Source organism: Oryx dammah, unplaced genomic scaffold (assembly GCF_014754425.2).
Source record: "Oryx dammah isolate SB20612 unplaced genomic scaffold, SCBI_Odam_1.1 HiC_scaffold_23, whole genome shotgun sequence".
NCBI classification, from domain to species: Eukaryota; Metazoa; Chordata; class Mammalia; order Artiodactyla; family Bovidae; genus Oryx; species Oryx dammah.
Window position 1 is genome coordinate 12,371,848 of NW_024070207.1, and position 24,307 is coordinate 12,396,154.

Sequence of the window (24,307 nt, forward strand, 5' to 3'; positions counted from 1 at the left end):
AGCCTGCCAGGCCCCTCTGTCCAAGGGATTCTCCAGCCAAGAATACTGGAGTGGATTGCCATGCCCTCCTCCAGGGGATCTTCCTGATCCAGGGATTGAACCTGTTTTGCTGATGTCTCCTGCACTGGCAGGCAGGTTCTTTACCACTACTGCCACCTGTTAGCATATGAAGTGAGCACAGTTGTACCATAGTTTCTACATTCTTTGGCATTGCCCTTCTTTGAGATTAGAATGAAAACTGAACTTAACCTATCCTGCGGCTACTGCTGAGTTTTCCAAATTTGCTGGCCTATTAAGTGCAGCACTTTAAGAGCATTCATCTTTACCTGGAATCCCATCACATCCACTGGCTGTGTTCTTTGTAATGCCTCTTAAGGCCCACTTGACTTCACATTCCAGGATGTCTGGGTCTAGGTGAATGACCACACCATCGTGATTATTCGGCATTAAGACCATTTTTGGACAGTTCTTATCTGTATTCCTAATATCTTCTGCTTCTGTTAGGCCCTTGCCATTTCTGTCCTTTATTGTGCCCATCTTTGCATGAAATGTTCCTTTGGTATCTCCAGTTTTCTTGAAGTGATCTCTAGTCTTTCCCATTCTATTGTTTTCCTCTATTGCTTTGCATTGTCCACTTAAGAAGGCTTTCTTATCTCTCCTTGCTATTCTTTGGAACTCTACATTTCCTTGTCTCTTTTGCCTTTCACTTCTATTTTTTCCTCAGCTATTTTTAAGGCCTACTCAGACAACCATTTTCCCTTTCTTTACCTTGGGGATGGTTTTAATCAGCATCTCCTGTAAAATGTCATGAACCTCCATCCATAGTTCTTCAGGCATTCTATCAGATCTAATCCCTTGAATCTATTCATCACTTCCACTGTATACCATAAAGGAATTGATTTAGATCATACCTGAACGGCATAGTTGTTTTCCCTACTTTCTTCAATTTAGTCCTGAATTTTCCATTAAAGAACTCATGATGTGAGCCACAGTCAGCTCCCGGTCTTGTTTTGCTGACTCTATAGAACTTCTCCCCCTTTGGCTGCAAAGAATACAATCAACCTGATTTTGGTATTGACCGTCTGGTGATGTCCATGTGTAGAGTCATCTCTTGTACTGTTGGAAGAGGGTGTTTTCCATGACTAGGGCATTCTCTTGGCAAAACTCTATTGGGCTTTGCTCAGCTTCATTTTGCACTCCAAGGCTGAACTTTCCTGGTACTCCAGGTATCTATTGACTTCCTCCTTTTGCACTCCAATCCCCTATGAAGAAATGGACATCTTTTTCATGTGTTATTCTAGAACTTCTCTGGGAATGCTTCAATATCATGAGAACTCACTCCATATAATTTGTAAGTACTTACTCCTGCCTTGTCAAGCAAGATTTAATGATTATTTTGTAATACTGTTTTTAACATTTTAAAAATTATAATTTGAAAATAATATGGCTCATTACATCTAAAACATTTGCTACCCTGGACAGAATAAAATGTGAGTACTGAAAGAAATTAGGATTCAGACATGTTCTGGAGGCTACAGGACTCAATGGGGAAATCTTTAGTGAAATATAGTTTACATGACTAAGCACATATTAAAAAGCAGTTTTCCCCTTTTATCTAGTTTCTCCTAACTTCTTATTGTTCTTGTTTTTGTTGTTCAGTTGCTAAGTCATGTTTGACTCTTTGTGACCCCAAGGACTGTAGCACACCAAGATTCCCTGTCCTTCACCATCTCATGAAGTTTGCTTAAATTCATGTCTGTTGAGTCAGTGAAATAATCCAACCATCTCATCCTCTGCTACCAATTTCTTTTGCCTTCAATCTTTTCCAGCATCAGGGTCTTTCCCAATGAGTCAGCTCTTCACATCAACTGGCCAAAGTATTGGATTTTCAGCTTCAGCATCAGTCCTTCCAAAGAATATTCAGGGTTGATTTCCCTTAAGATTGACTGGTTTGATCTCCTTGCTCTCCAAGGGACTCTCGGGAGTCTTCTCTAGCACCACAGTTCAAAGGCATCAATTCCTCAGGATTATATTCAGACTTAAACTAAAAAAAGAAGGGAAAACCATTAGACCATTCAGATATGACCTAAATCAAGTCCCTTCTAATAATACAATGAAAGTGACAAATAGATTCAAAGGATTAGACTAGCAGAATACCTAAAAAGTTAAAGACAAAGGTTAGTAACATTGTACAGAAGGCAGTGATCAAAACCTTCCCCAAGAAAAAGAAATGCAAAATGGTTGTCTGAGAAGGCCTTACAAATAGCTGAGAAAAGAAGAAAAGCAAAAAGCAAAGGAGAAAATGGAAGATATACCCATCTGAATGCAGAGTTCCAAAGAATAGCAAGGAGTGATTTTAAAAAAAAAGCCTTCTTAAGTGAACAATGCAAAGAAAAAGGAGGAAAACAATAGAATGGAAAAGACTAGAGAACTCTTCAAGGAAACTAGAGATACAAAGGGAGCATTCCATGCAAAGATGGGCACAATAAAGGACAAAAAATGGTTTGGAACTAACAGAAGCAGAATATATTAAGAATTGAAAAGAATGCACAACATAACTGCACAAAAAAGGTCTTAATGACCGAGATAACCACGATAGTGTGATCACTCACCAAGAGCCAGACATCCTGGGGTAAAGTCAAGTGGGTCTCAGGCAGCATTACTAGGAACACAGCTAGTGGAGGTGATGGAATTCCGGCTAAGATATTTCAAATCATAAAGAATGATGCTGTTAAAGTATTCCACTCAATATGCCAGCTAATTTGGAAAACTCAAAAATGACCACAGGACAGGAAAAGTTCAATTTTCCTTCCAATCCCAAAGACAGGCAATGCCAAAGAATGTTCAAATGACCACACAGCTGTGCTCATCTCACATGCTAGCAACATAATGTTCAAAATCTTAACAGCTGGGCTTCAAGTACATGAACTGAGAACTTCCAGAAGTGCAAAATGGATTTAGAAAAGGCAGAGGAACCAGAGATCAAATTGCCAACATCGACTGGATCATAAAAAAAGCAAGAGATTTCCTGAAAAACATCTATGTCTGCTTTACTGACTACACTGAAGTCTTTAACTGTGTTCAGTTCGGTTCAGTTCCGTTCAGTCGCCCAGTTGTGTCCAACTCTTTACGACCCCATGGACTGCAGCATGCCAGGCTTCCTGACAATCACCAACTCATGCAGCTTGCTCAAACTCATGTCCATCGAGTTGGTGATGCCATCCAACTATCTCATCCTCTGTCATCCCCTGCCTTCAGTCTTTGCCAGAATCAGGGTCTTTTCTAATGAGTCAGTTCTTCGCATCAGGTGGCCAAAGTATTGGAGCTTCAGCTTCAGCATCAGTCCTTCAAATGAATATTTGGGACGGATATCCTTTAGGATTGACTGGTTTGATCTCCTTGCAGTCCAAGGGACTCTCAAGAGTCTTCAACACCACAGTTGAAAAGCATCAATTCTTTGGTGCTCAGCTTACTTTATGATCCAACTCTCAAATCCATACATGACTATTGGAAAAACCATAGCTTTGACTATATGAACCATTGTCAGTAATGTCTCTGCTTTTTTATATGCTGTCTAGGTTTGTCATAGCTTTTTTTCTAAGGAGCAAGAGTCTTTGCATTTCATGGCTGCAGTCACCATTTGCAGTGATTTTGGAGCCCAAAAAGTAAAGTCTATCACTGTTTCTGTTGTTTCCCCATCTATTTGCCAGGAAGTGATGGCACTGGATGCCATGATCTTCATTTTTTGAATGTTGAGTTTTAAGGCAGATTTTTCACTTTCCTCTTTTGCTTTCATGAAGAGGATGTTTCCCCAGTCCTGTGGAAATTCTGTAATCAAATCCCACTGGCCTCCAAACTCAAATTCTGTGAGGGATCACAGTCCCTTTGCCTGATCCCCAGGTTGTGAAATCTGTTGTTGGTCCTAGAACTTTCTTAACAGTATGAGAATTTCTTTGGCATAATTGCTCTGCAGTTTGTGGGTCATCTGCTTGGTGGCTCGATGGTGGCAAACACTGGGTGACCCAGGTCTGCTGAAGCCAGAGCCCCTGTCTATGCAGCAGGCCACTGCTGATCCATGCCTCCACAGGAGACACTCATACACTCAAAGGCAGATCTGGCTCAGTCTCTGTGGGGCCCCCAGGACCTGGTGCACACAAGGTTTTGTTTGAGCCCTCCAAACTTCTCCAGTGGATATGGGGTTTGATTCTAAATGCAATTTTGCCCCTCCTACCATCTTGTTGGGGCTTCTCTTTTGCCTTTGGATGTGAGGTATCTTTGTGTGTGTGTGTGTGGGAACCAGCATTCTCCTGTTGATGGTTGTTCAGCAGCGAGTTGCAATTCTGGAGTTCTCACAGGAGAGGATGCACACGTCCTTCTATTCTGCCATATTGTTGTTCTCACAACAAACTGTGAAAATTTTTTTAAAGATATGGAAATGCCAGATCATCTTACCTGCCTCCTGAGAAACCTGTATGCAAGTCAAGAAGCAACAGTTAGAACCGGACATGAAACAACCAACTGGTTCAAAATTGGGAAAGGAATACCTCAAGGCTATATATTACCACCCTGATCATTTAACTTATATGCAGAGTACATCATGGAAATGCCAGACTAGATGAAGCTCATGGTGGAATCACAATTGCTGGAAGAAACATCAATAACTTCAGACATGCAGATGACATCACCCTAAGAGCAGAAAGCGAAGAGGTACTAAAGAACCTCTTGATGAAGGTGAAAGAGGAGACTGAAAAAGCTGGCTTAAAACTCAACATTCAAAAAACTAAGATCGTGGAATCTGGTCCCATCACTTCATGGCAAGTAGATGGGGAAAAAGTGGAAACAGTAAAAGACTTTGTTTTGGGGGACTCCAAAATCACTGTGGATTGTTACTTCACCCATGAAATTAATAGATGCTTGCTTCTTGGGAGAAAAGCTATGACAAACCTTGATAGTGTGTTAAAAAGCAGAGACATTATTTTGCCAACAAACGTTTATATAGTCAAAGCTATGGTTATTCCAGTAGTCATGTACAGATGAGAGAGTTGGACCATAAAGAAGGCTGAGCACTGAAGAATTGACACTTTTGAATTGTGGTTCTGGGGAAGACTCTTGAGAGTCCCTTTCACAGCCAGGCGATCAAGCCAGTCAATCCTAAAGGAAATCAACCTTGAATATTCACTGGAAGGACTGATACTGAGGCTGAAGCTCCAATACTTTGGCCACCTGATGCGAAGAGCTAACTCACTGGAAAAGACCTTGATGCTGGGAAAGATTGAGGGCAGGAGATAAGGATGACAGAGGATGAGATTGTTGGATCACATCACTGACTCAATGGACCTGAGTTTGAGCAAAGTCTGGGAGATAGTGAAGGACAGGGAAACCTGGCATGTTGCAGTCCATAGGTTGCAAAGAGGCAGACACGACTGAGTGACTAAACAACAGCAACATCACTTCCATAGTAAAGCAAGCCTGAGGCCATTTCTGCATTGCAGGATGGCTTTACTGGGGAATCCAAAGTGAAGGGAGGTCATCAAGCTATTTCTTTAATGTACTAGTCATTCTACTGCCCCTTAGTTTACCTTTTAGGTTGATATTGGGGTAGGAGACTGTGAATTTAACAGTCCCCGTTGAGCCCCCCAGAAGATAATCAGCACCAATCATCCATGTGAGTACCCTTTGATGTCCCAGCTGAATGACACCTCCAGATGACTGTGAGCCTGAGTGACAGACAATATGTAGAGGAAAAATCACTCAACTGAGCCAAGTCAACATACTGAATCCTGAGAGATAATAAATGACTATTATCTGGGGGAATTTATTAAGTAAAAATGAATATCCAAAACATACATTTCGGGTGTACTTTTTTCCTGTGGTCTGGAGTCATTGACTAGGATAGGGATTCACTGATTCTTGAAGGCTTGGTTCAGTTCAGTTCAGTTCAGTTCAGTCGCTCAGTCGTGTCCGACTCTTTGCGACCCTATGAATCACAGCACGCCAGGCCTCCCTGTCCATCAGCATCTCCCAGAGTTCACTCAAACTCACGTCCATCGAGTTGGTGATGCCATCCAGCCATCTCATCCTCTGTCACTTCATTATAGTTTTGGCTATAGATTGCATGCCGGTTTATATATGGGTATCAATCTCTGAATGTTTCCATTCCTTCTTGAAGGGATTTCCACAGGAAATTTTCATGATGCATGTTTTTCACCCTACTCTTGGGATTTAGAACCTAATTCCAATCTCCCTCCACAAGAGGAGCCTCCAGTGCAATTTCCTGTGTTAAGGATCTGAGAGATAGTTACTACAATTGGCTCCATGAACCCATGGAGCATCATATCCTCAAAAAGTTGCTTGGTGAGTATGCAGTCAGAACTAGGGGTATTTACTCACTTTGAGAAATAATTGTCAACGGTTGTTTCCTGAAACACTCTCTTGCTCCTGGGATGACCTTTGGCAAGGTCATCCTTGAACACATATAAACAAAGTTTTTTCACCAGCAGCAGATAGCTCTACATTGAAGCCTTTGGCCTTTGTGACTGTCTCATGAAGCACTTTAAAAAAAACGTACTTGCTGCAATTGAAACAGTTTTGTTTCGTTTTTTTTTTTGGCTACACTGGGTCTTCCTTGCTGTGTGCAGACTTTCTGTAGTTGCAGCAGGGGAGGGGGGACTACTCTCTAGTTGCAGTGCACAGTCTTCTCATTATGGTGGTTTCTCTTGTTGCAGAGCTCAGGCTCTAGGGCTCTCTGGTACATGGGCTCAGTAGTTGTGAAGACTGGGCTTTGTTGCCTGGTGGCATGTGGAATCTTCCCAGAGCAGGGATTGTACCTGTGTCTCCTGCATTGGCAGGAAGATTGGAAACTACTGGACCACCAGGGAAGTCCTCATGAAGCACTTTTAGTTGGTCGAGTCAGTATGATTCTGGGGTTCATTAAAAGGAAGCTCAATTGCCTACAAATCTGAGCCATTTTCCCCAATATCACCTTTATAAGTAATAGAATTGATGTTCTTTTTTTTTTTTTTTTCTTTTCTCATAGTTCTTGGGTCAGAGCCCAGATGTGGAGAAAGGGTGTATTTGGGGAACCCCTTAAAGACACAAACATTCTGTAACAGATCGTAGGACTAGTTGGGGAGCCATCAATACTCAGAGAAGGGAAGAAGAGCTGTGGACACAGCCCTGAGAACAAAGCAAACATGTGCTCCATAAGGGCAGCTTGCTTCAAGAGTTTTGAAGGGAGAGGGTCTGGGCTGTGTGTTCCTCCTTCCAAAGCCACTAATCAGATAAGTGATTCCCACAGTAGAGAAGTGAATTATAGAGAAGCTAGAAATGTTTTGGTCATAGATGTCCCTCCTCATGGAAGAAAGTATCAGGAATGGATAATAAGAATTTCCCAAACAGAAACCAATTGTATAGGAAATCGATCAGGTTTCTTTCTGCCTATTAAATGATTATATTATTCTAGGCCTGCCTCCCTGAAGCACCTCTGAATGTTTCTTTAAATGACATCTTTCCGAGTTCCTAGATTGTTCAATCATATGATTATAAGCATTCTCTGACCGTTCTACCACAGATGACGGCTGTTAGCCTTCTGAGGGGTAGCTCATCTCTAAGAACCCCAGGATACCTCTCTGGGGTAACTCTCCTCCTAGAGTTTGCCAGTTTCCCTGATCCCAGTCTAGTGCATCTAATTAGTACGCTTTTTCTGTTGGCAGCAAAGCTAATGTGCTCTGCTTTCACCGAAGTCCGGGGTGGTGAAGGAAGGTGAAAAGGCATTTCCGGATGTGGCGGACTAGCCTGCGTATCGCCGTTGCCATGGAAACCTGACGTAAATATGGTGACCGTGACGACTTTTCTGTGGAGGCGCGTAACCTGAGAGTACCACATGTTCAATCTTCAGGTGTTTGGGACTCTGCTGAGGGTGTGGGGACCGGCAGGTTGTGGGGGACTGGATCACCCTGGGGTGTGGGGAGACAAAGGGATCCGCATTAAAGCCGCCGCTTTCCCGCTTTGGGTCTCGGTGCCCCACTGTCTCGTAGGTAAAGCTCTGGGGTCCCGCTCTGGGGTCCCGCCCGGCCCCGTGAGTGTGGCATCCTGCTCCAGGGGTATCCTGGAGCCACTTTCCTCCTTAAGGCAGGAGCGCGGGAGGTGAGATAGGTAGCGACTCTCTCCGAGCCTCAGTTTTTCCCTCTGTAAAATGGGGATAAGATTGCTTTCCCTACAGGATCGCTGAGAACACTCATTGATAACACATGAGTAAGCCTATGGTCCTGTGGTTATTGTGGGATCATGAAGGTCTGTATGAAGTCAGGCCACTTCTTACTCCTTTTCAACTTTGTTGTTAAGGGATAGATGAGGAAAGGAGAAGAAAAAGGCCATGGTGGGAAGCTCATTGTAACATCTGGTTGTTACGATCACTACCCAGTTGTTTCAGTGTCGTTGTCAACTAACCCAGTGCCTAGCACGGTGCAGGGCACACAGTTACACCGGTAAACCGTCGTGATTGCTGGATGTGTCTTTCCTTGTGCAGCTCTCATGCAGATATGTGTGTGTGTGTGTGTGTAGGTTAGTTGCTTAGTCGTGTCCGACTCTTTGCAACCCCATAGACCGTAGCCCACCAGGCTCCTCTGTGCATGAGATTCTCCAGGCAAGAACACTGGAGTGGGTTGCCATTTCCTTCTCCAAAAGGAACTATAGAAAGAAAGAAAGTCCTGTCTGACTCTTTGCAAGCCCATTGACTGTAGCCTACCAGGCTCCCCCATCCATGGGATATTCCAGGCAAGAGTACTGGAGTGGGTTCCTCATGCTGATGGCCTTGCTCATATCAGGTGTCTGAAGGAGGCAGGTTCTGAGGACCTGTGTCCTGATGGCTGATGGAGCGTCTACTCCAGGTTCAAGGGTAGTGGTCCTCTGGAGACCCCAACACTTCACTTCGTGGAGGAATGTGACATCTGGCTCTAGTAAGTGCATAGATCTGGATGAAAGCATGTTATGAAATGGCTCCTGGGCTTCCCTGGTGATCCAGCAGTTAAGAATCAGCCTTGCAATGCAAGGGACAATGGTTTGATCCCTGGTATGGGAAGATCCCACATGCCATGGGGCACCTAGGCCCATGTTCCACAACTACTGAGCCTGAGCTATGGAGCCAAGGAGCCAAAATTATTGAACACATGTGCAGTAACTACTCAAGTCTGTGCACTCTACAGCCTGTGCTCTACAACAAGAGAAGCTACCACAATAAGAAGGCCATGCACTGCAACAAAGAGTAGCCCTAGTTCTCTGCAACTAGAGGAAGCCTGAGTGAAGCAATGAAGACCCAGCACAGCCAAAAATAAATCAATATTTTAAGGAAATCAAAAGAAATACTCCTGTGAGATTCTACCCTAAAAGTAGAGAAGGTACTTTGATCTCATGAGAGAGAGATTTAACAAGTGGAATGTCAATCCATTAGCAGCAAACTTGCTTTGTAGTAGTCCTGAGGCCCATTTCAGTTCAGTTCAGTTCAGTCCCTCAGTCATGTCCAACTCTTTGCGACCCCATGAACTGCAGCAAACCAGGCTTCCCTGTCCATCACTGTCTCCCAGAGTTTGCTCAAACTCATGTCCATCGAGTCAGTGATACCATCCAACCATCTCATCCTCTGTCATCCCCTTCTCCTCTTGTCTTCATTCTTTGCCAGCATCAGGGTCTTTTCTAATGAGTCCATTCTTCCCATCAGGTGGCAAAAGTATTGGAGCTTCAGCTTCAGCACCAGTCCTTCCAATGAATATTCAGGACTGATTTCCTTTAGGATGGACTGGTTTGACCTCCTTGCAGTCCAAGGGACTCTCAAGAGTCTTCTCCAACATCACAGTTTAAAAGCATAAATTCTTTGGCACTCAGCTTTCTTTATGGTCCAACTCTCACACCCATAGATGACTATTGGAAAAACCATAGCTTTGACAATAAGAACCTTTGTCAGCAAAGTAATGTCGCTTTTTAATATGCTGTCTAGGCTTGTCAAAGCTCTTCTTCCAAGGAACAAGCATCTTTTAATGTCATCTTTTAATGCCATAGTCACCATCTGCAGTGATTTTTGAACCCAAGAAAATAAAGTCTGTCACTGTTTCCATTCTTTCCCCATATATCTGCCATGAAGTGATGGAACTGGATGCCATGATCTTAGTATTTTGAATGTTGAGTTTTAGGGCAGATTTTTCACTGTTCTCTTTCATTTTCATCAAGAGGCTCCTTAGCTACTCTTCACTGTCTGCCATAAGGGTGGTGTCATCTGCATAACTGAGTTTATTGATATTTCTCCCAGCAATCTTCATTTCAGCTGGTGCTTCATCCAGCCTGGCATTTCGCATGATGTACACTGCATATGAATTCAATTAACAGGGTGACAATATAGAGCCTTGATGTACTCCTTTCCCAATTTGGAACCAGTCCATTGTTCCATGTCCAGTTCTAACTGTTGCTTCTTTACCTGCATACAGGTTTCTCAGGAGGCAAATAAGGTGGTCTGATATTCCCATCTCTTTAACAATTTTCCACAGTTTGTTGTGATCCACATAGTCAAAGGCTTTGGCATAGTCAATAAAGCTGAAGTAGGTGTTTTCCTGGAATTCTCTTGCTTTTTCTATGATCCACCAGATGTTGGCAATTTGATATCTGGTTCCTGTGCCTTTTCTAAATCCAGCTTGAACATCTTGAAATTCACGGTTCATGAACTGTTGAAGTCTGGCTTGGAGAATTTTGAGCATAACTTTGCTAGCATGTGAGATGAGTGCAATTGTGTGGTAGTTCTAACATCCTTTGACATTGCCCTTTTTTGTGATTGGAGGGAAAGCTGACCTTTTCCAGTCCTGTGGCCACTGCTGAGTTTTCCAAATTTGCTGGCATATTGAGTGCAGCACTTTTGCAGCATCGTCTTTTAGGATTTGAAACAGCTCTGCTGGAATTCCATTACCTCCACTAGCTTTGTCCATAGTGATGCTTCCTAAGGCCCACTTAACTTCACACTCTGGGATGTCTGGCTCTAGGTGAGTGATCACACCATCATGGTTATCTGAATCATTAAGATCTTTTTTGTACAGTTCCTCTGTGTATTCTTGCCACCTCTTCTTAATATCTTCTGCTTCTGTTAGGTCCATGCCTTTATTGTGTCCATCTTTGCATGAAATGTTCCCTTGGTATCTCTAATTTTCTTGAAGAGATCTCTAGTCTTTCCCATTCTATTGTTTTCCTCTATTTCTTTGCACTGATCACTGAAGAAGGCTTTCTTATCTCTCCTTGCTATTCTTTGGAACTCTGCATTCAGATGGATGTGTATTTCCTTTTCTCCTTTGCCTTTCGCTTCTCTTCTTTTCTCAGCAATTTGTAAGCCCTTCTCAGACAACCATTTTGCCTTTTTGCATTTCTTTATCTTGGGGATGGTTTTGATTACCACCTCCTATAAAATGTCACAAACCTCCATCCATAGTTCTTCAGGCACTCTATCAGATCTAATCCCTTGAATCTATTTGTCACTTCCACTATATAATCATAAGGGATTCCCATTTGTAAATTCATCCATTCCCATCCATTTTAGTTCACTGATTCCTAAACTGTCAATGTTCACTCTTCCCATCTCCTGTTTGACCACTTGCAATTAACCTTCATTCATGGACCTCATATTCTCAGTGCCTATACAATATTGTTTTTTCAGCATCAGACTTTACTTTCACCACCAGACACATCCAAAACAGGGCATTTTTTCTGCTTTGGCTCATCCTCTTCTTTTCTTCTGGAACTATTTTTCCAGTCTCCTCCAGTAGCATGTTGGGCACATACTGATTAGGGGAGTTCATCTTTCAGTGTCATATCTTTTTTCCTTTTCATACTGTTCATGGGGTTCTCAAGGCAAGAATACTGAAGTGGTTTGCCATTCCCTTCTCCAGTGGACCACGTTTTGTCAGAACTCTCCACCGTGACCTGAGGAGGCTCTACACGTCTTGAGGCTCTACACGGCATGGCTCATAGTTTCATTCAGTTAGACAAGGCTGTGATCCAAATGATCAGTTTGATTAGTTTTCTGTGATTGTGGTTTCTATATTGTCTTCCCTCTGATGGATGAGGATAATAGGCTTGTGAAAGCTCCCTGATGGGAGGGACTAGCTGGGTGGAATACTGGGTCTTCCTCTGCTGGGCAAAGCCATGCTCAGTAAATCTTTAATCCAATTTTCTGCTGCTGGGTGGGGCTGTGTTCCCTACCTGTAGTTTGTCCTGAGGCCAAGCTATGGTAGGGGTAATGGCTGTAATGGCAACCTCCTTCAAAAGGACTTATGCCAGCACACCACAGCTCCCAGGACTGTTGTAGTCCGTGCCCCTGACTGTGTGGCACACCACTGTCGACCCATGCCTCCACCAGAGACTCCAGACACTCACAGGCAAGTCTGCCTCAGTCTCTTGTGGGGTTACTGCTCCTTTCTCCTGGGTCCTGGTGCACACAAGGTTTTGTTGTGCCCTCCAAGATTCTGTTTCCCCAGTCTGAGGGAAGTTCCATAATCAAATCCCACTGGCCTTCAAAGTCAAATTCCCTGGGAGTTCTCAGTCCCTTTGCTGCATCCCCAGTTTGGGAAATCTGTTATGAGCCCTAGAACTGTTGCAACAGTGTGAGAACTTCTTTGGTATAATTTGTCTCCAGTTTATGGGTCATCTGCTCGGTGGCTCTATGGCTCTATAGTGGAGCTAATGATGACCTCCTTGAAGAGGACTCATGCCACACACTGCACCTCCCAGGTCTGCTGCAGCCAGAAACCCTGTCCCTGTGGCAGGCCACTACTGACCTGTGCCTCTGAAGGATAAAGAATGAATAATATGTGATCTTTTACTTTTTATCTGGGTAGGGCCCAGCCTCCTCTCAGTTGTTCTGCTGTTGATAGTTTGGAGTTTCTGTCCACAGGGAAGGAACTTAAATTGCTTTTCCTGGGTGGTGGGGGTCCATCTACCTCCTACCTCATGTCTATATCATGAAACTAACACTACAAAGGAGCCAATGAATTCCTCCTGCCTCTTTATAACCTCCCCACCCATCTGCCTCTGGCCTAAAACTTCCTCCCCTGGATCTTTTCCATTCCCAGGAAACCACTGGACTTCTGTCTCAATTAATTTCATTGTATATGATTTTATGTAAATAGAATTGTACAGAATGTACTTTTTTCTAGCTTCTTTCATTCAGCCTATTTCTAGATTTATTCATTTGTTGCCTTTATAGGTAATTTCTTTTTATTGCTGAATGGTATTCTGTTATATGGATATATCACAATTTGTTTTATCCATTCACCTGGTGATGGATATGAGATTGTTTCCAATATGAAGCTCTTTTAAATGACACCAGTATGAACATTTGTATTTAAGTCTTTAGATGGACACATGCTTTCTTCCTGTAGGGTAAATACTTAGGGGTTCAACGGCTGGAGCATATGGCAGATGTAAGATTGATATTGTGAGAAATTGCCAAACTGGTTCTGAAGTGGTTGTACCAGTTTTCATTCCAGTCAGCAGTGTATGAGGGTTCAATCCTCCATGCACAATACTGTCAGTGCTTAGTGTAGTCATTATTTTTAATTTTGGCCATTCACACAGGAGTGTAGTGATGTCTGATTGTAATTTTAATTTACATTTCCATATTGACTAATAATGTTGATCATCTTTTCATGTACCTATTTGCCATTTATGTAATTTCTTAGGTGAAGTGTTGGTTCAAATCAATCACATGCCAGAGAAGTGGCATGTGAAAACAGACTTGAAAAGTATAATGGAAATAGTAAACAGTTTGATGAGTCACTGAAATAAGAGTAGAAGAAAGAAAAAGAAAGAAAGAAAATTATAGGTTTTCCTCTGTAAAATGTAGTCAATGTGGACAAATACCCCTGGTGATCAGATCTAGAATTGTAGCTCTGAAAGTCTGAAGGCAGTAAGCAATGGAAAGGGAAGAGAGGGAGGAAAGTGTTTAAAATAACTGACTCACATTCTTCAAAAATGTTGAGTTCATCAAAGTCAAGAAAAAACTGAGGAGCTTTGCTAGACTGTGGAAAACTAAAGAGACATGACAATATAAGATTTTTTCCTGGATCCTTTTGCTAGGAAGGATATTGTTAAGACCACTGGTAAAACTTGAACAGGGTCTGAGGATTAGCTTGTAATATTATTAATGATAATTCCCTGATTTTGATGGTTTTCTTCTAGTTACACAGGAGAATATTCTTGTCTTTAAAACACACACTCTAAAGTATTTGGGAGCTATAGGGCATCAGCATTGTGTTGGCAACTTGCTCTCTTATGGTCCAGAGAAGGAGGTGGGGCAGAGGATCCTTTGTTTTATACCAGCAACTTTTCTGTAAGTTTGTGATTTTTTAACAAGGTGAAACAAAGAGCATGTATTGTTTTCATCAGAAACATGGGCTCCTATATAGATATGGGCTGAAAGGAACCCCTTTGGATTTTAAAACAATGATGCCATTGGTGACCTTGTTAAGAACAGATTGAGCTAAATGAAGAGGCCATCGATAAGGATGGGCTGAGGAATGACAGGGAGGTTGGAAAGTGGAGACTGTGAATATATTAATAGTTCCCTGCTATTTTGAAAAGTTTGTTGTTTGTGAAAATGAAAAGAGAGATGGGAGGATGTAGTTCAGGAATATTGATTTGTAGGGAAGGGTTTTTTGGGGGGTTTGGTATATTTGTTTATCTATTCATTGAAGAGAGAATCATAAACCAGTTTGTATTAATGTTGAAAATGTAAGGCCTAGTAAAGAAAATAGAGGGTTCAAGGCCTAAAAGTTGATGAAGATGATAAACAATGTTTAGTTTTTCTGATTCTTCTGCATTGCCAGGACAATGTGTAAACACTGAATTCAGCATTTACAGGTGCCTGGATGTGGAGAATTTTCTACAAAATGGTATTTCTATAAAGCTCTTCAAATAGTGTACATTATATATAAATTATACATACACCAACTACAGTAATGGATGTCTCCAGGGCTGTGGCAAAATATAGACATTATATGTATTTCTGTGTTGTTTGAATTTACCTTACATCCAAAATTTACTACTTATGTAGTTCAGTTCAGTTCAGTCGCTCAGTCGTGTCCGACTCTTTGCGACCCCATGAATCGCAGCACACTAGGCCTCCCTGTCCATCACCATCTCCCGGAGTTCACTCAGACTGATGTCCATCAAGTTGGTGATGCCATCCAGCCATCTCATCTTCGGTCGTCCCCTTCTCCTCCTGCCCCCAATCCCTCCCAGCATCAGAGTTTTTTCCAATGAGTCAGCTCTTCGCATGAGGTGGCCAAAGTACTGGAGCTTCAGCTTTAGCATCATTCCTTCCAAAGAAATCCCAGGGTTGATCTCCTTTAGAATGGACTGGTTGGATCTCCTTGCAGTCCAAGGGACTCTCAAGAGTCTTCTCCAACACCACAGTTCAAAAACATCAATTCTTTGGCGCTCAGCCTTCTTCACAGTCCAACTCTCACATCCATACATGACCACAGGAAAAACCATAGCCTTAACTAGACGGACCTTAGTCGGCAAAGTAATGTCTCTGCTTTTGAATATACTATCTAGGTTGGTCATAACTTTTCTTCCAAGGAGTAAGTGTCTTTTAATTGCATGGCTGCAGTCACCATCTGCAGTGATTTGGAGCCCAAAAAAGTAAAGTCTGACACTGTTTCTACTGTTTCCCTATCTATTTCCCATGAAGTGATGGGACCGGATGCCATGATCTTCCTTTTCTGAATGTTGAGCTTTAAGCCAACTTTTTCACTCTCCTCTTTCACTCTCATCAAGAGGCTTTTTAGCTCCTCTTCACTTTCTCCCATAAGGGTGGTGTCATCTGCATATCTGAGGTTATTGATATTTCTCCCGGCAATCTTGATTCCAGCCTGTGCTTCTTCCAGCCCAGTGTTTCTCATGATGTACTCTGCATATATGTTAAATAAGCAGGGTGACAATATACAGCCTTGACATACTCCTTTTCCTATTTGGAACCAGTCTGTTTTTCCATGTCCAGTTCTAACTGTTGCTTCCTGACCTGCATACAGATTTCTTAAGAGGCAGGTCAGGTGGTCTGGTATTCCCATCTCTTTCAGAATTTTCCACAGTTTATTGTGATCCACACAGTCAAAGGTTTTGGCATAGTCAATAAAGCAGAAATAGATGTTTTTTTTCTGGAACTCTCTTGCTTTTTCCATGATCCAGCAGATGTTGGCAATTTGATCTCTGGTTCCTCTGCCTTTTCTAAAACCAGCTTGAACGTCAGGGAGTTCACGGTTCGCGTATTGCTGAAGCCTGGCTTGGAGAATTTTGAGCATTACTTCACTAGCATGTGAGATGAGTGCAATTGTGAGGTAGTTTGCGCATTCTTTTGCATTGCCTTTCTTTGGAATTGGAATGAAAACTGACCTTTTCCAGTCCTGTGGCCACTGCTGAGTTTTCCAAATTTGCTGGCATATTGAGTGCAGCACTTTTACAGCATCATCTTTCAAGATTTGAAACAGCTATTAAAATAACATTTTAAAACAGGAGATTGGAATCTGGTCTTAAATTTATTTGCAAATTGTTGTTGTAATGAGAGATTTACTTTTCTGAAAATATGTCCATAATTAATCATGAATAGGGGAGGAAGCGAATTAGATACTATGTATACCATCATCCCAAATTTTACTGATCAGGTAGGATCTGTCTGTCATGAGGCTCAGAGACTGCATAGGTAATAGCAATGGAAGCACAGGGCTTTGTGCTGCATTTCACATCTAGAAAAGTCTGTTACATGAGTTTAAAGGAACCCTAGTCCTCTCATCCCTTCCTAATCTGTTCTTCTCAACCATGAGATTCAAGTTGCAATTTCAGTTCTTGTCACCAGCTGATGAAGACTTCTAATTTCTAAATTTTCTCAAAACAAAAACACTTTATTTTAGCAAGGAAAGAAAACCAAAGCAATAAACATTTTTGTTTGTTTACGTAGACTTTATTTTATAGATCAGCTTTAAGTTCAAGGAAAAATTGAGCAGTACAGAGTTCAGAGAGTTCCCATACACCCCATGCTCCTGCACACCCACACAATCCCCCCCCCCCCCTACTACCAATAGTCCACCTCAGAGTGGTATATTTGTTACAATCAATAAACCTACATACACTTTATCACCCAAAGTTCATATTTCACATTGTCAAAGCAATTAACATTTTAAAAATTAATTTTTACAAAGCAGATTCTAAAACTGGAAGTATAAAACAAGCCTTTATCTTGTATGCAATTAAGAAAAGGTTGGAAAGAAATATGATCACTGTCAAGGGCTGATCTCTCCAATATTGATATTCATTCCTCCTCTCACTATATATTTATGAGCAACTTTTATGTGCCAGGCACTGGCCACCTGAATTCAAACTCTTACTTCACACCTTTCTCTCTGTTCAGCCCGAAACTTGTCTAACAACCTCCTACTTAGTGGTTCTGTACTTTGCACCTACAAGATTCTACCCAGGTTTTCACATCAAATAAATTTATACAAACCCGAACCTGAGTCTCAAAAGGCAACTATCTGTGGGGGAGTCAGTATGCTAGCGTAGGGTGAGAAAAATCAGGGTTAGAATCCCAGTAATCCTCTTAACAAGCTATGTGACCTTAAAAAGTATTACAAAATACTCGCCCCACTCCTTAAGTAGTATAGTATTTTATGAATATATGTATGTATGTATATATGAGTTTCCAGGTGTTATGTGCCTAAGCATGAAGCATCTGAGTCTTAGGATATGAATAAGATTTACTTGAAATTATAAAACTATGTCCCTAAATGTTTCTACCTTTTTAAACTGCCACCAACAATGGGTAAAAATTCTCAGTTTATGTATCATAGAAACAAAAAATAAAACCAAAAAACAACCAACCCAGAACTTTGGTATTTCAGTTCAGTTCAGTTTAGTTGCTCAGGCTTGTCCAACTCTTTGCGACCCCATGAATCACAGCACGCCAGGCCTCCCTGTTCATCACCAACTCCTGGAGTTCACCCAAACTCATGTTAGAATTTTAAAATAAGTCTTTCTCAACTGATTACTCTGAAATATTGCTTTCTGTTGTTTTCACCTCCATTTCCCTAGTTACCAATACAGTTAACCACATTTCCTGATATTTATTGCTTTTATGCATTAAGAATATTAAACCTTCACTGCAATGGCTTCATTCTTTTGTTTTGTCCTTCTTGAGAAAATATTGCACACCAGGCAAGGCCAGTCAGAATCATGAGGGAAGGACATGAGTTTTGAGCTAAATCGTACAGGAGTAGGATTGTTGAGAGGAAGTGGAATACCTATATGGATATTCTTGACTATGCAAAGAACATGGAAGAGGAAATGTACCCAATGTGCTTGGGGTACACAGCCAGGAGACACTCTGCTATGGCTGAAGTACAGCCTACAAGGAGGGATGGAGCGTTGATGAGGAACTCTGACTCACTTTGTAGCATCCAAAAACTACTAAGTAGCCATCTTTAGCCCTTATAAAAACAAAGCAGAAAGGGATCTTACCAGTTACCTAGTCCAGCAACTTTAGTTCACAGAGAGAATAATCAGACTCAGAAAGAGTAAAATAGTCTCCTTCATTGTGTAAAAGCTTTTAAGTTTGATTAGGTCCCATTTGTTTATTTTTGCTTTTATTTCTATCATTCTGGGAGGTGGGTCGTAGAGGATCCTGCTGTGATTTATGTCAGAGACTGTTCTGCCTATGTTTCCACTAGGAGTTTTATAGTTTCTGGTCTTACATTTAGATCTTTAATCCATTTTGAGTTTATTTTTGTGTATGGTGTTAGAAAGTGCTCTAGTTTCATTCTTTTACAAGTGGTTGACCAGTTTTCCCAGCACCACTTGTTAAAGAGATTGTCTTTTCTCCACTGTATATTCTTGCCTCCTTTGTCAAAGATAAGGTGTCCATGGGTGCGTGGATTTATCTCTGGGCTTTCTATTTTGTTCCATTGATCTATATTCCCATCTTTGTGCCAGTACCATGGTGTCTTGATGACTGTGGCTTTGTAGTAGAGCCTGAAGTCAGGCAGGTTGATTCTTCCAGTTCCATTCTTCTTTCTCAAGATTGCTTTGGCTATTCGAGGTTTTTTGTATTTCCATACAAATTGTGAAGTCATTTGTTCTAGCTCTGTGAAAAATACCATTGATAACTTGATAGGGATTGCATTGAATCTAGATTGCTTTGGGTAGTATACTCATTTTCACTCTATTGATTCTTCTGATCCATGAACACGGTATTTCTGTGTGTTAATTTTATATCCTGCAACTTTACTCTGTTCATTGATTAGCTCTAGTAATTTTCTGGTGGAGTCTTTAGGGTTTTCTATGTAGAGGATCATGTCATCTGTAAACAGTGAGAATTTTATACAGAATGAAGTAAGCCAGAAAGAAAAATACCAATACAGTATACTAACACATATAATGGAATTTAGAAAGATGGTAACAATAGTCCTATATGCGAGACAACTAAAGAGACACAGATATATAGAAGTCTTTTGGACTCTGTGAGAGAAGGCGAGGTGGGGAATGATTTGAGAGAATAGCATGGAAACATGTATATTATCATATGTGAAACAGATCACCAGTCCAGATTCTATGCATGAGACAGGGTGCTCAGGGCTGGTGCACTGGGATTACCCAGAGGGATGGGATGGGGAGGGAGGTGGGAGAGGGGTTCAAGATGGGGAACACGTGTACACCCATGGCTGATTCATGTCAATGTATGGCAAAACCACTACAATATTGTGAAGTAATTAGCCTCCAATTAAAATAAACAAATTAAAAAAATTTTAACTGTTAAAAGTTAAGAAAAAGAAAAGAAAGAGTAAAATAGAACACGGCTACCACGCATGTAGTAGGTATTTGCTAGGATCCTATCCACATTTCATCCCAGACTTCTTACGTGAGCTCTAATCCTGTGTATCTATCAGAAATCTTCAATTGGAGGAAGATAAATATTAATACAAATCCCCTGGTAACCTGTACCACTCAACACAGATTTTCCTACCCAGAAAGCATAAACTCACTCATTCCTCATCCTTGCAAGGCCACCATATAGAAGAGAAGTTCAAGTGAGAGAGTGGTGAGACCATGGTCACTAGGGTCAGACAACCCTCACGGAGATGATCTTAGCCTTTTAACTGTGGGACCTGAAAATGATATTTAACTGCTCTGACATTCAGCCTTCCTCATTTTTAAAGTACCAATGTTGGGCACCTAGTGGGGCACTTCAGAAGATGCCATTTTGATTCCCACTTTGCCCCCTACATTCTTTTTTTTTTTACAAAACAAGAGACTTTATTAGGAAGGGGTGCCTGGGTGGAGAGCAGGAGGGTATCGGAACCTCCTGCCTCACCACCTATGCTCCCTACTTTCCCTGCTGTGAAAAAACTTCCTGAAGTAGCCCCTTCTAATTTCAATGGATCACTCTTGGACTCTGATTGTGTGATTGATTATCCCCATTCTCCCTTGAGCCAGCAATCTTTCTTCTAGACAAAAGGACATATGAAAGAATAAACAAACAGGTGAACTCATGAAAGATTTGAGAGCTGGAGGGGGTATATAACAGGAGGTGTTAGTGTGATTCTCAGTTGTTTCACCTGATTATCTGTGTGACAGGTAGTGATATCAACTGGGATGAGCAATGTATAATGGATCGCTTCTGGTGGGAACATGATGAACCATCTTGATTTTTCAATACCTTCGAATACCCAAGTGGGAATGTTAAGAATGTAGCAAGATCTTTAGATCAGAGGCTGACCTAGAGAGGGAAACGCAGGAGTCATATCTGAAGATATAAGTATAGGTGAGATGGCTGCCGAAGGAGAGAATGTGGAATGAGAGGGAAAGGTGGACAAAAATGGGCACCAAGGAACTCCCAACATATGAACTTCAAGAGTCTTCAGTGAGCACATGACAGAACCAGTATTAAGAGCCCAGGTGTTCATCTCCCAATTCAGCTGTGCTCTTTCCTTTACAAGATGCTACCCCTAGGATGAACCTCTTTAGAGTGGGCCCAGCCCTGGGTCTTTCTATCTAGGATAGCCCCAAAAGAAACCTGTGGAGTGGCTGTTTATGTGTTCTGTCCACTTTGGACAAGTAACTCCCCCACTTCACTAGACTTATCCCTCTTTTTGTAATGGCCTGCTTCCCTCTGCATATAACCCACTAGGATGTTTACTTTGCAAGCCACATCTTGCCTATTAGGGGAGAGGGGAGAATGTTAAGGATATTGTATTGTAACTTTATGCCAGAAATCCCTGATGTGGAGAATTGAACAAAGAAGTATACTTGTGTAATGAGAACTATACCTAATGCAGAGTCAGAAAACTTCCATTTCAGTCTCTGCAATTATGGCTGAAAAATAAGGGTGATGCTTTTGCAAAATCAACTGACCATTAATAACATGGATTCTCAATCTCAAAGTCTATGTGGTGTATTTCAAGTAGTAGAGCTCTGAGTTTTATATTCATTTTGTGGGCTGGTAATTTCTGGATAACTCCACAGTCTGGCTCATGGAGCAAGTGTGGTTGTATCTTGTGCTGATTTCCATGTGACTAGAAATAGGTTGTTGCACAAATGGGGATTTTAATGCTGCTAGGACGTATTCTATTTCATTATAATGTTTTATTATCATTTTTGGGCTTCCCTTGTGGCTCAGCTGGTAAAGAATCTGCCTGCAATGCCGAAGATCTGGGTTCAATCCCTGGGTTGGGAAGATCCCCTGGAGAAAGGAAAAGCTACCCACTCCAGTATTCTGGCCAGGAGAATTTCATGGACTGTATAGTTCATGGCGTCACAAACGGTCAGACATGACTGAGCAACTTTCACTTTCACTATCATTTTGGATCTTTTGTTATGTGCAGTTATTTTTTCACTCATCTTTTATCCTGATTTTTTTGAGAGACTTGAAGGAAGGAATGCTCCTGTAACCAGACATGGTAAGAGAATGAGGTAAAAGGGGAAAACATGTACTAGTAACCTTTAAAACTTAAGTAAATTTGTTTTGACTAGAAATTATTTTTTTAATTGAGAAGAACTCAAACAGTACCCAAATATTTACTATTCACAATGGTAACAAAACTTATTTTTTATATTTATCTATAATTTTTAACCTTTTAATAACTTTCAAACATATTTAGAAATATGAAATTCCCATAGCTATATTCCAGAAAGCATGCTTTTTAATCAAGTAAAATATATAAATTTATTTGTGACAAAGTATCAAACATTATAATTAACTGAGTATTCCACTTTAAAATTACTGAAAATCAAGCATAATCTTGTACTGCTTTCTTAGGTTAATTTTGAAAGATAACTGCATGCTGACATTATATTGTAGAGAGTTTAAAAACATACAGAGAGAAGACATCTCAAAAAATGGCAGAGTAATAAGAAATCCAGAGTCCATATCAAAAACTGTCAGAATAAACTTTTGCATCACACTGGAATCTAATTTTTAAATAACACAAACAACTACAGCAGTGTTGCTTTAGAAAAAATGCACGATGTGGGAGGTGTGAGTTAAGTTTTATCTGGGACAAAATGAGGGCTGCAGCTGGGGAGAGAGCATCCCAGATAGCTCTGAGAAACTGCTGCTCCAAGGAGGTGAGGGAGGAGCTAGGATATATAGGAGTTTTGCAACAAAGAGCAGGTAGCCAGGAACATCAAAAGACTGCTGATTAGAGAAACCAGATATGTCAAATTACAGAATTTAGTGCTTTTCTCTGTATGGGAAGATGCAAGAGTCTGGACTCACTGTAATCATTCTTTTGATGTGCACCTCAGCTATCTGGGGCCAGTATCCTGTGTTTTCAGATCTTGAGTTTCCTCAGGGGTCAGAGTAGGAAGTAGTTGCAGTCTGATGGCTTCTAAATGGAAGGTATTCTTTCCTCCCTGAGTTCCCTCAGGGCTCATTAGCTCACCTTCAGTGGTGGCTACAATTGCTGATGACTGTGACATCCTTTGTTTACTGATATGACAGGAAACATTCCATTCGTCAGCAACCAGGGAAAAACCTGTTGAAGAGAGAAGCTCCTGTATTGTAGTTAGAGTGCTGTGGTATTTTAAACTGCCGAGTAGTCATCCCCAACACCCCAGATCAGCTGGTGAAGGTTGCTAGTACCAGAAGGAGCATTATGGAGTTTATTCTCAGTAAATTGTGGCTCTGGATCTCAACTCATCTGGCAGAATGTTTATCTTTGTTTTGCCTGATTCGGAGCTTTCCCAAGGAGTAAAGTGGGTTTTGTTAAAAGCATTTAAAGGCTCAGATGTTTGCTCTAGCTGCCTGGGGCAAAGGACAAAACTCAGAATAAACAATAAATGTAATGAAAAAACTGGGAGGAAGGGGTTGTGAAAGGAGACACATGGGGGAATAAGTAAGGGCTTTTAAAAGTTCTCAAATATACAGGGGGATTAAGAAGGCCACACATATGCCCAGAATGGGAATGTGCTTTACAGGCCTGAGGAGACCCCAAGCTTTCACCTCTGGATGTCCTTCAGACTCTGAAAGAAAAGAAAGTGTTAGTCACTCAGTTGTGACTGACTTTTTGCGACCCCATGGACTGTAGCTCACCAAGCTCCTCTGTTCATGGGATTCTCCAGGCAAGAATACTGAAGTGAGTTGCCATTTCCTTCTCCAGGGGCTCTTCCCAACCCAGGGATCGAAACCAGGTCTTCCGCACTGCAGGCAGGTTCTTTACCATTTGAGCCACCCAGGGAAAGTCTGAAGTAGGAAGTAAAAGCTAAGAGAGTTGTAAATTGCCTGGCTAAACACTGAATGAGTTTCCCAGCAAGGACCAATCTGCAAAGACTTGGAAGAGTGTTTGTTCTTTTTTCTTCTTAACTTTCATTGACTCCAGGTATTTATATAAACTGTCCAAACACCAGCTGACCACTAAGTTTAGGCAACAGAGACTTCAGTGGACACACATGATAAAGGATAAAGACTTTACAAAAACAGTTTTGAAAAATCTCTAAACAAAAATTCAACTACAAATCACAATGGCCAGCAACAACAAATCTAGGGGAGAGAGAAGAATATGATTCCCAGAGGTAACACATAGTAATAGTCAAAATGTCCAGTTTCAACAGGAAAAAGATTATGAGGCATGCAAATAAAATATGGCTCATTCACAGGAAAAAAAGAATAGAAACTGTCCTTCAGAAGGGCTTCCCAGGTGGCGCTACTTGTAAAGAACTTGCCTGCCAATGCAGGTAGACATAAGAGATGTGGGTTCAATCCTTGGGTCAGGAAGATCCCCTGGAGGGG

General features: G+C 41.4%; 1 protein-coding gene across 3 annotated transcripts in view; it reads left to right on the forward strand.

Annotated features, from left to right (window-relative positions):
• BEX4 (brain expressed X-linked 4) overlaps positions 1-24,307 on the forward strand; it is a 77,965-nt gene that overhangs the window by 49,691 nt on the left and 3,967 nt on the right. Inside the window, exons 1-2 of one of the 3 annotated variants that reach the window (XM_040265005.1) lie at positions 7,857-7,918; positions 21,941-21,977. In XM_040265005.1, the coding sequence (XP_040120939.1) occupies positions 7,883-7,918; positions 21,941-21,977 (73 nt within the window). In that variant the 5' untranslated portion in view covers positions 7,857-7,882. Of the gene's footprint in view, positions 1-7,712; positions 7,826-7,855; positions 7,919-21,940; positions 21,978-24,307 lie in introns of those variants that run through there. The other 2 variants (XM_040265007.1, XM_040265008.1) reach the window with 2 other exon arrangements.